Source organism: Myodes glareolus, chromosome 2 (genome assembly GCF_982192425.1).
Source record: "Myodes glareolus chromosome 2, mMyoGla1.1, whole genome shotgun sequence".
Classification (NCBI taxonomy): Eukaryota; Metazoa; Chordata; class Mammalia; order Rodentia; family Cricetidae; genus Myodes; species Myodes glareolus.
In genome coordinates, this window is record NC_142027.1 from 67,977,450 (window position 1) to 67,990,034 (window position 12,585).

The following is a 12,585-nucleotide window of genomic DNA, read 5'->3' on the forward strand; positions in this document are numbered from 1 at the left end:
GTAAACAAAAAAATCTAGTTGAAAAATTCATTTCCTGAGAACAAAACGGTCAAGGGTTGGGGATGTATGTAGCTCAGTGGGCAGAATTCACACGGGACCATGTTCACTGCCCAGCATCACATGAAACTGGGTGCGGTGGTCCACACTTTTAATCTAAACACTTAGAAGGTGGGGGTGCGGGGGGGGGGACCCCAAGCTCAAGGCCATACTCAGCTCTACAGTAAGTTCAAGGCCAGCCTGGGGAGGAGGGAAGAAAGAGAGGAAATGAGAGTGAGTGACAGAACAGACTAGGGAGATATATCACCAACCAAAGCAACTACTGTAACTCAAAGTTAATTTCTAGCACAAATGAGTAATTTTGAAGAGAAGTTTCAATAGCCCAAAGCAAGAAAGATTAAACGTTTTACTTAAGGCAGAAACAGAAGAATGCAAAATGATTCAACTCTTTGAGAAAGCAAACTGGCAAGATTTTTCAAAAGTCCCAAGAAGTTCATACCCATCATTCTCTCAGTTAATTTCTTAAAGGAAAGAAATGATATAAATGAAAGAAAATAAACGTAAACAAAACAATACAGAGAAAAAAAGGAGCCAGGCATGATGGCTCAGCTGCAATCCCAGCACTCAGGAGGCAGAGGCAGGAGGATCAAGAGTTCAAGGCCAGCCTAAGCCACATAGTGAAGCTCTTGTCTCAAAAACAAAACACCCCAATAGCTTAGCAGGAAAAGGCATTTGGTACCAAGAAGTCACTGACAGAACCACACTGGTGAAGAAGAGAAGCAGCTCTAGCAAGCTGTCCTCTGACCCAGACTGGCATTTGTGCCCATGTCCAGGCCCAAAACGTGAAAAATAAAAATAAATAAGTAAATTAATCAATTAAAGTGATGTGTATTTTAAACTATAATCTTTGGAGCTTTAAGAAGACTTGCACGGTTATTTAAAGTGACAGACCTGTGGACTGGCAGCTAACACAGCTGGCAATGCTCCTAGCTTGGCTTCACACCTTCTACTGAAAGCCCAATAAAATGTACCAAACAAGTCCACACACAAACAAGCCCAGAAGTACCCAGAAAGGAGAAAAAAAAAGGAATAATATTTAAGATCTGGGAATTGGAAAGTTTAATCTTAAGCAATCTACACTGCTGGTTCCTGGAGAGGCTCCGGAGCCAGTTCCTCCTAGGTGCTGCTGCCTTTTCTGCGGGAAGATGCTCATCCACCAGACACATCCTGGAGACAGGACACAGCTTGCTTAGAAGCAGAGAACACTGCACAGCTCCTAGCCTGCCCTTTCCATGGGATGTCCAGGAGCTCATCTACACCACATGCTCTAGCTCTGAGAGACGTGCACTTTACAGGGTTCACACACGTTCATTTCTCATTTCTTCATGAAGGAAAAAACTCTTGAAAGATTTTACAAGAAGCTGAAGCCAGAGACTCAAATGTTTACCTCCCTCATCTATCAAAATAGCCCTTTCGCTCTCTCTCTCTCTCCCTTCCTTCTTTTCTTTTTTGGGATAGGGTTTCTCTGTGTAACAGTCCTAGCTGTCCTGGAACTAGCCCTTGTAAACCAGGGTGGCCTCGAACTCACAGAGATCTACCTGTCTCTACCTGTTGCGTGCTGGGAGTGTGCCACCACCGACTGACAAAACAGCCCCCCCCCCTTAAGCTAATTAAACTTTTGGTGGCTAGTCACTTTCTCTTAAACCTAGGCAGAGTAGCACACTCCTATAGTCCAGACTATAGAGGGTGAGGCACAACATTAACAAACTCAAGGCCAGCCTGTAGTTTGTAGGAAGCCGACGCCTCACATTTATTTTTACAGATTGTTCCTTACAAGGTAATAACAGTGGCATGGTGTACAGACACAGTGTGAGAGCGATAAAGAAAAGCAGACCTGACTACACTTCAAGTGAGGCACTATGCTGTAGGGATTCCTGCCGCCCACTTGGGCCTGGCTTCTTATACTATTTATGCCGATGTAAAGGGAGCATCTAGCCTCTTTTCCGGCTGTGGAATTCGGTTGCTCTTCCCCGTTCAGCAGAGGATTGTTATCTGTGAATCTACCCCTAAATAAATAACCCTCTATTATACTCAATTCTGAGCTAGTGTGGGAGTTCTTTTAAGCGTCCTTCTTCAGCACTACACATAGGAAAAGTAGGAAGCTACAACTGCGAGGGCGCTAGAAGACTCCGAGTTCTAGCAACCTTTAGAGTTTAGTGTGGGAGGGGTTTCATTTCACTGTTGCCTGGAAATGCTTGCTATTGTCAGTCTCCTCCATATGATTAACCTGGAAGATAATCCTATACTTTGGGGACAGTAAGATGATGGAAGACTATTACCTGTTACGTATCCCAGCTGCCTTGAAACTCAGGCAACCCTCTTGCCTCAGTCTCCTAGACACTGAGATTACAGGTGCGCACCACCAGATCCAGCTTTATTGTTTTCAAATTTTCTACGAAGTGCTTAACTATCCTCATTTAGTATCATTTTAAATGTATGAAGATGGAGAGGCAGCTCAGATGGTAAAAGTGCTACTGCAAGGCCAATGACCTGAGTCTAGTCCCTGGGATTGTGTGGTGGAAGAGAGACCCTTCTTGCAAGCTGTCCTCTGGGGCACACACATGCGTGTGTGTCACATACTCCTTATGATTTGGAAGTACCATTCCTTTAAATGTTGTATGAATGGTGCTCAATTAACAACAATAAAACATGTTTTTAGTTAATAAAACACAAATAAAGTACATAACATTTGATTTATATCAAAAGAGAGTTTTTCCACCTGAGTTATTAGAAGATTCTTAGTAAGTGCTTTATGTCTCATAAACCTCAATGTTGCTTCTATGCCTTTTAAACCTAAACTCTAGTAAGGACAAAAATCACCATAGCAACGAACACCAGATAATCCCTTGCCAGACTACTTCAACAAGAACCACAACTGCTAATGCGAACATATTTGCTGATCAGAATGATACCAACTAAAGCCTGAAGTAAAAGATTAATAAGCTAATTAGTTCCTAAAATGCCTGCCCCTTGGTAGGGTTCTGATGGAACTCAATCACTCTTAAAGTCTTTCATTAGCGGCTGTGAGATGGTGCAGCAGGGAGAGGGGCTTGTACTGCAAACTTGACCCCTGAGTTTGAAGGAAAGAACTGACTCTTGCCCACACTACCACACACACATCATATAAATACAGTGTAAAGGAAAAGCTCCTATCAAGCACAGGAAGTCTAAGCTAAACAACTCTCCCATAACCCAAACATACAAAAGGACAGTGTTTTTGACTTTTCAGTGATAAAAACTGAATTCTAAAGGCAAAAGGCTTTCTATTTAAAGTTCCATGACAGGTGAGCATGGGGAACAATCTTTCACCTCTACCTATACAGCCTTGATGGAACCCAAGTCTCTGTGAGAGGCATCTAAGCAGCCCAGGCTGGCCTTGAGTTCACTATCCTCCTGCCTCAGTCTCTCCCCATCAAGGATGTCAAGCCCCACAATGGCTGCCTGCTGTCAGCTGTAAGGCACAGAAGAGAGTCTCGCCTCCCAGGCACCTGACCTGTAACTTACTCTTGTTAAGTCCATGCCCAGCTTGAGCTGTGACAAGAGATGCAGGATGACGCTGCGCTGCTCCTCCACCGCCCCCAGGTCGTCCTCCCTGTCGTCACAGGTGTCCTCCAGCTCATCGTCGGCATCGATTTCTTCAGGTTCCTCGACGGGGAAGAGAGCAGAGTCCAGGATTATAAGGACTTATTAACATTGACTAAGAAAAAACCAGTTCAGTCTTGGAGTCATTTACTCTAGGTCTAAACAAATCAGAGGGTGGGAAAAACCCTTCTGAAAATACAACTATCATTAAGGAAAACATTTCCTTTGAAGAGATCATAATTACTGGTATAGAACAGACTGTGGTCCTGTGATACATGGGATTTTTAAAAAAATATTTATTTTTTTATTATGTATGCAATATTCTGTCTGTGTGTCTGCCTGCAGGCCAGAAGAGGGCACCAGATCTCATTTCAGATGGTAGTGAGCCACCATGTGGTTGCTGGGAATTGAACTCGGGACCTTTGGAAGAGCAGGCAATGCTCTTAACCACTGAGCCATCTCTCCAGCCCCCATGGGATTTTTTTTTAAATCTGTTTGCTTTCTGAGACATAGTCTTACTGTGCACCATGGTTAACTCACTATGTATTCAAAGCTGGCCTCAAACTCCCGTCTTAGTCTTCTGTGTGCTGAGATCACAGGAATGTACTGATAATAAAATACATTCATTTTTCAAAAAGAGCAAAGAATGTCCCCTGAATAAACTTACCTTTGACACTAATCTGGGAACCACCACCACATCTACAATTTTAAGTGATTTTTGTTTGTTTTGAGACAAACTCTCTCACTATATAAGGCAAACTGCCCTTGAACTCAGCCTCCCAAATCTCGGGAGTACAGGCATAAGCCACCAAGTCTGGCTAAATTCAGGAGGTTTTGTTTTAATTTTTTATTTTATTACTTTGAAAAATTATGTCTTTTGTCTCTGTGTGTGTGTGTGGTGACAGGAAAGGTCACAGATTCCCTGAATCTGGAGGCGTGAGCCACCCAACACCAGTGCTAGGAGCTACACGCTGGTCCTCTTCAAGAGCAGTGTGCTCTCTCAGCTGCTGAGCCATCTCCCCAACCCCAAATTCAAGAGGTTTAAGGATTAAATATTTGTCCCTGTTTAACCTAAAGCTATAAAGTAAAATTTGAAGGTGAATGCACACACATATCAAATCTAACTATTGTGAACCTTATTTTGCTATTCACTCATGCCTGAGAAGATCTGTGGTTGAAGAGAGATTCCAGATACACGTAAATGCTCTGTGGCCTGTCAGACAGTCACAATGCCACCAAAAGCACTCTGTGTAGCATTTTAATCAATGGGGTTATTGACAGACGCTCTAATGACTAGTTAAACAATTGCATATTTATTACTTTAGCTTACTTTTAATTTTTTAGGGCTTTTAGATGAAGGTGGAGGTGGGGTAAGGATTTACTCTATAGCCCAGGCTAGCCTTTAATGCTCAGTAATTTTTTTGTTGTTGTTTCTAAACAGTTTCAAATGGCCCAGGTTGACCTGGAACTAAGTATGTCTTTGACTACTGATTCTCTTGAATTCACTTGCCACATGCTCAAATTACAGGCATGTATCCTCTTGGGTTCTGACTGTGTGTGCGTGCGAGTTTATATATATATGTAAAGGCTAGAGGCTGATGTCAGAGATCTTCCTCTATTGTTTTTCGCTTTATTTTTTCAGACTAGATCTCTCAATGACCCGGAGACCACTGATTCTTCTAGGCTAGCTGGCCAGTGAGCTCCAGGTGTCTGCCTGTCTCCATCTTCCTAACCCTGTTCCACAGCACTGCAGTTAAAGATGCATGCCACCGCACCTGGATTTTACAAGGGTGCCAAGGAATCTGAACTCAGAGTCTCATATATGCATAACAGAAACTGCCAAATGGTCCATCTCCTCAACCCTGTTGACTTTTATGTTTTTGCCAGAGTCTCACTCTGTAGCTGAGGTGGCTTGGAGACTCACTTTGTAGTTCATGCTAACTTTGAACTTGTGATGATTCTCTTGCCTTAGTCTTTAGAGTGGGTAGGATTGAAGGCTGGAGCCACCACACCTGCCCAGCTTGCTCTGAACAACAAATACACCAAGGTTCAACAGAACCTCATCAGCAATCACGTTTATACAGAGGTGGTGCCCTGCCTCTCAAGGATCAGCTTGTCAGCATCTTTCTCCAGAAAGCTGAATATAAGGATGCCAACTTTTCTACTTTATTAGATTTAAGAATATCAGGATAGTGGAATAGGGGTGAGTAGGTAATTTGGGGACAGTCTTAAACCCACAGCCTCACACAGAGCTACGAATACAAGTGTAAGCCATCATGCTTCGATAGTTATGAGGATTTTTATAAAGAAATTATCTTGGTGGTGTCATTTTTATTTCCCCACCACTATTAATTCCATTCAGGTAAGATACTCACATGTTTTTGTTCTGTGTAGCTAGACCAAACCAAACCACATGGACAAGGACACAGACATACACAAACTAAAAAATAAAATCTCAAACCTGCCAGGTATGGTGGAGCACGCCTTTAATCCCAGCACTCAGGAGGCAGAGGCAGAAGATTTCTGAGAGGCCAACCTGGTCTACAGAGCAAGTTCCAAGACAGGTTTCAAAGCTATAAAGAGAAACTCTATCTCTAAAAACCAAGAAAAAATAAAATAAAATAAAAGACTGCACAGACAAATTGTGTGTGTTTACAGTACAGAGCTTTCTGTTTTTATGACCTTGAGGAGGGAAAAGACTTCCTCACATCCCTCTGTGAGCCTGTCAGGAAGCAGCTCCTGCCCTGGAGCCTAGATCACTGCACAGAAAGTCTGCGTGAACATTGCTCACTCTAAAAACAAGGGGGAACTGACAGCTCTCTCTACACACGGACCAAACAAAACCATTATATGAGACTGACCTCGGAGGAAACCCTCTTAGGTTGTGGCTAAGAATGCTGACATTCTGAAAGGTTCCTTTACATCTGAGGCTGGAACGCAGGCTACAGATTAATAATGCAAACACAGCTTTGGAGGACGGGGTATCTCTCAGATGGAACATGTGCTCAGTTACCTGAGACCCTGGTACACTCAATCTCAGCACCAAAAACCAAACAGTAATGATAAACAGAACCCAGTTACTTTGTGGGTGGAACTTTCTCTACTAGAAATAATATTAAAGAAAAATACCAGGTAGAATAACTGTAGAAGAATACAATTTTCAATATTAAAAATATTACTACATTTATTTACTTACTTTGTATATGTGTATATATTATATGTGTGTGGGCATGTGTGGGGCATGGCGTGCATGTGAAAGTTAGAGGACAACAGGAGGGTGTCAATTGTCTCCTATTACGTGAGTTTCAGGGACTAAACTCAGGTTGTCAGGCTAGATGGCAAGAGCCTTAACTCACTGAGCCATTGTACTGGCCCAGTTTTCACTGCGCTACAACAAACAAGCAATTCATTGGAATAGGGGAAAAATTATTTAATTTTTTTGAGACAGGAACTTGCTACATAAACCAGACTGGCCTGGACCTCAGAGATTGGCCTGCCTCTGCCTCCCGAGAGCTGGGATTAAATGCCTGTTTCAACAGGGTGGTGGAGGCTCACGCCTTTAATCCCAGCACCTGGGAAGCAGAGGTAGGCGGATCTCTGTGAGTTCAAGGCCAACCTTGTCTACACTGCGAGTGCCAGAACAGCCCCAAAGTTACAGACAAACCCTGTCTCAAAAAACAAAACAAACAAACATAGAAAGCATGTTCCACCCCCCTCAGGGAATTAATCTTTTTTTACTTATTTATTTATACACTGGTACGCATGTTAAGTGCCTATATGTGTGTGGTGTGTACCTGCCATGGCACACAAGTGGCGGTCAGAGGAGCCACCTTTGCAGCCCAGGCTCTGCGGCTGTACCTGTCTGAACTCAAGAAGTTTTACCTTCTCCCTATCTGTGCACCTGCTATCCCACAGTCTCTGCTGCATTCTCTGACACAAAATGTGCCCGCAACACTTCTGGAAAGCAAACGTCTCTTCTGGTGTGCTTGAGCACAGATCACATAGCATGTGTGAGCTCTATGGAGCAATGCTGCAGGAAGTACCACCCCACACTGCGGACATGACTATAGCATGGAACAATGCTGTGACTAGCTCTCAGAAGCTAGCTATAACGTAACCCTGCTAACTTTATCCTGAACACAGTCTCACAAGGCATTAGCATCACTACTTTACAGGTGAGGAACCAGAAAGCCCAACTTTAAAAGCTTTGTTTCCAAAGCATTCCTCTTCTACATCACTCAGTATTTCTTTTCTTTAGGGCAAATCACAAGAGTGTAAATCTTTTTTTAAAATATTTTTTATGGTTTATTTAACTTTATTTTATGTGCACTGGTGTGAAGGTGTCAGATCCCCTGGAACTGGATCTTCAGACAGTTGTGAGCTGCCATGTGAGTGCTGGGACTTGAACTCGGGTCCTCTGGAAGGGCAATGAGTGCTCTTAACCACTGAGCCATCTCTCCAGCCCCCAAGAGTATAAATCTTATCAATTAAAAAAAAAATGTTTCATCTTATCACCTGCTTGCTTTAGTGGACAGAAGTTGTGGCTCAAGTAAACTCCACACCTCTTCAGGGAAAGAACATGTCTTCCTGTTTGTGTTTCTCCTCTAACTCCAGACAGCCTGGGAACTACAAGCATGTGCACATGTGTGTGTCAATGCATGCTATTTACTTACTAATCTGCTTTCCTGCTTCCCAGCTCCCTGTTTCCAGCACCTCTTCACAAATTCAAAGTCTTTACCAGTTTTGGATTAGTGCCTTATCTCTTAAGAAATAACTTGCTAGTATATAAATGATCATAAACTTTGCATTAATCTAGACTCAGTAATTCTATTGGGAACATAATGCAAAGAAATAATCAAAAATTGGGAGGGAAATAATACTTAACAATAGTGTTATTTACAATAAGAAAGACAAACTAAAAATAAAACAAAAAGACAAACTAGACATTCAACAACAGGGACATTAACTCAGTATCTTATTTTTACTTTAAAACATTAACTATATAGACAAGACCACTAGACAGAAAATAGCTTCAACTGTCTCTATAATTATAGTAGGCATAAAAATTGCAGAAGAGAACACAAAAGGCAAGGCAAACAAAATGAAAAATGATATAATTTCTAATAGTACGTCTATAGTAGAATACAACACTGTAGTTCCTAAACACAAAATGAGCACCACTTTATGTAACTATTAACGCCAAGGTCAAGAAACAGAGAGCAACATCTACAACTGTACTGGTAATCAACGCACTTCCTACAGTGAACAATGCTTACAATCTCAGTGCTATTTAAGCATATAAATGCAATAGCAAAGACCAATAAACAAAGTTGTGTGGACCCACACCTTTAATTCCAGCAGTTGGGAGGCAGAGGCAGTGAATCTCTGAGTTCAAGGCCAGCCTGTTTGACAGAGAATTCCAGGGTGGCCAGGGCTATACCATGTCTCAAAAACAGTAACCCTGTCTCAAAAACAAATAAACACAAAAAATGTAATGAGAAGCTGGGGGTGGTGGTACCTGCGAGGTAAGTCAAGAGGACTATTGATCATTAAAGTCCAACTAGGGCTGTCCATTAAGTTCTAGGCCAGCTAGGAAGAGTAAAACCCTGCCTCAAAAAGAAAAAAAAAAATCAAACAAATAAACAATTATCTGTATCAGACAAAAGTAAAGACTAAAAAGGGGACATCATTACACCTGGAAAATCCACGTTCAAGTTCAAAGCAAATAAACGGCTTTCAGGTAGAACAACAGGTAGAAGCTGCAAGAATGTAACTCTAGTGTTCTATGGGCACAAACACCTTAACAACAAAAACAACACTGTCCCCTTTCAATGATTCCTCATTTCTTCCACCAAAATCAAATTTTCATATCCCCTTACCCTTGCTAATCCTCCAGATTCTGCAGCAGACTGTGCTTCCGGAACTGCCATGGGCTTGCTGGGCTCAGGCGCAAAGGGCTGCTCAGCTCCATTCTTATAGTGGTTTGATAAAGGTATCTTTGGTTCCAACCACTCAATGGTTGCTCCTGATGAAGTAAGAGAAAAATTCTGAGACTTGCTCATAATCTGGGAAGTACAGCAGATCTGGATTTTATTAAACAATTTTGTTTTGATGCTACAAGACTAAAGCAGTTCAACCTGCCCTGAAAGGAGACAGCGGCTCGGCCTCATTAGCATGAGCACCATGATTGGGTATTTCACAACAGGGCAACTTGCATCTTGAAATGAGACACTATGTAAAAGAAATCCACCCTGAATAGGGCTGATCTCGCTTCTTAGACCAGTCTGTGAATCATGGAGTGAGCTCCCGAACAGCAGATTAGCCGGTGCTATCGATTGCGTCCCTCTAACCGTGGAAACGTATGTAATTAGGCTTTAGTGGACAGCCACTCCAGGGAGCTGAGAGGGAGACCAACATAATTTGTTTAAAATTGCAATTTTCCCAAGCAATCAAAATAACTCATTGGCTCTAATTTAAATACTACACATATATCTTCTATTTAAATCATCAACAGCCTAAAGTAACTTAAACTGAAAACCTTTTCTACTGAATTCATAGAACTGACGTTGCAAAAGTCAGCGTCACATTGGGAGACCTGTCACTTCTCAGCTAATGAGTCAATGGTCTCCTGTTACCCTCAACTAGTTTAACAAAGATTCTATGCCTAATCAATAATGGAAATGTTCCATTTGATTTCAGAGGCTGATCTGGGTTTCACAGAAGCTAGGTTATGGTGTGCAGGAATAAGGGACACTCACACTACTAAAACTGAAACTGAAAACAGTAGGCCATTCACTAAGTCAAAGACCAGACTTGAAAAGAGCAATAAATGACAAAGTACCCAACAGGCTAGTAGTGTCCTGCCTTGTTCACTGGCCCTTGGCACTAGAGGCATGAAGACTAGAGGGATGTCCTGGCTAAGGTCATGGGCCTATTTTAAAGTTGTACAGATAAGAAATCATTCTCCCTCTATCTGAAAATAACTATTTTTAATATCACTATTCAGTTTTTTTTCTTCAAAAAATAGAAGACATGTGAGCATTAATTTAAAAGACTCAGTTTAGAGGGCTACTCAGGTAACTAGAAATTATAATTAAACTTTATTAGACCAGCCATCTGGCCTCAAGGCCCCTCCAAATTAACACATATACAACTGAATCTCTAGCTAACACATATTCAAACTCGATGGTCCAGGCACAGTACTACACACTTGTCATCCCAGTGCTTAGAAAGCAGGTGCAGCACAGGCTGGAGAGATGGCTCAGGGGTTAAGGGGACTGGCTGCTCTTTCAGAGGTCCTGAGTTCAATTCCCAGCAACAACATGGTGGCTCACAACCATCTGTAATGGGATCTGGTGCCCTCTTCTGGCCTGCAGGCATACATGCAGAACACTTACACATAAAATATAAATAAAACTAAAAAAAAAAAAATCAAGGGAGCAGGAGTAGCTGAGGCTAGCCTGTGATACATGATACACAGTGAGTTTATAGCCAGTCTATAAATGGATAAAACAAAAATATGATTTTACAGTTAAACATTCTCTGAACATAGATTTCAGTCTCCATGTCACTGAAGAATCTGAATGGAATGGTAATTGCTTTTTCAAGTTATATTTTAATTCTGAGGAGATTTTAAAATAAAATTTTACAGCAACGGCAATAAGGTAATTCCTCGAACCACCTAGCCTTCAAAATGTCCAATGTGAAAACGACTTTCACTTTAAAACTTCAAACTTCAGTAATTAATGCAAATTTACTCATACATCTTTTCTTAATCATGAAGAAAACATCAAAAATAAGGTTGCATTAAGAATCCATACAAAAGTTTCACAATTGTTTTAAATGATATACTATTTAATCAAGCTTATTTAGCATTTAATCTAGTAACCAGAACCAGTGCTCTTGATAGACTTTTAAAAATTAAATAGTACAGACTAGAAATAAGATGTTTCATTTTCCTAACAAGCTCATTAACTAAAATTAACCCACACCTCTTACACCAGGGCAGCTCATCCAGTGTTCCAATGAGAAGAGTAGCTTGAGGAGAGCACACTACTCATCTAAGGATGTGAACAACTAAAAATTCCCTTCTGATCTTTAGTGAGAACCATGACATACTAGAATACAACACAACACTAAAGAGGAAATGAGCAGTGGACAGAGCTGGGAGTCAGGACATACACCCAGTGATTCTACCCATTACCTGGATACAGGAATGGAGAGGGATGCCACTATTTTAACAGAAACTGAGCCCTAGATTAATTTACCTTTTGACATGCTGAGTTTGCAATCTAGAAAGGTATATTCAATGTTAAACATTACACCTAAAATATTCTGAATTCAAAAAAAAAAAGCACAAAATAACGAAGTTTGTATCACACTAGTGGCTAACTAAAAATCAAGGGACTCAACTGATTTTTAATTTCCCTCTTTTATTTTTCAAAAAATGTTTTTCTATCATTAAATGATAACAAAATCAGTGCTCCCATGATTTAAGGCCAATCTTAAGTCCTACCTTTAATCTCCAACCTACCTGGGGGCAGCGAGCCCTTCTGATGGGACGCGTGCTGCAGCTGGAGGATGTGGAAGCAGTCGTTCAAGCAGTTCATAGTTGCCATGGAAGTAGCTTTGAGCATCAGGAGGTCCTGGTCCAAAGAACTAAGAAGGCCAGTAGCAGGAAGGCATTCGATCCGTCTAATCAGGTCTCGTTGCTGTCCTTCTGCATGAGACATCATCTAAGAGAAACAACAGTCCTGTAGGTCTCACTCACGATGTGACACAGATAATGTTTGCTAGTCATTTAAATAACAGTATTCATTCTTTGAAGTATTTTCCAAGTATATTAGACTTAGAAATCTAGCTTAACTTTGTGAGGCTACTTTCTTGCTTAAAAATTATTTTATTAGTCAGGTGGTGGTAGCACACCCACCTTTGATCCCAGCACTC

General features: G+C 41.4%; 1 protein-coding gene across 2 annotated transcripts in view; it reads right to left on the minus strand.

Moving 5' to 3' along the window:
- Osbpl11 (oxysterol binding protein like 11) overlaps positions 1–12,585 on the minus strand; it is a 60,099-nt gene that overhangs the window by 18,127 nt on the left and 29,387 nt on the right. For both annotated transcript variants that reach the window (XM_048454092.3, XM_048454093.3), the window contains 3 exons: positions 12,173–12,374; positions 9,519–9,664; positions 3,562–3,702 (listed from right to left, as the gene is read on the minus strand). In XM_048454092.3, coding sequence (XP_048310049.3) covers positions 3,562–3,702; positions 9,519–9,664; positions 12,173–12,374 — 489 coding nt within the window. The remainder of the gene's footprint in view (positions 1–3,561; positions 3,703–9,518; positions 9,665–12,172; positions 12,375–12,585) is intronic.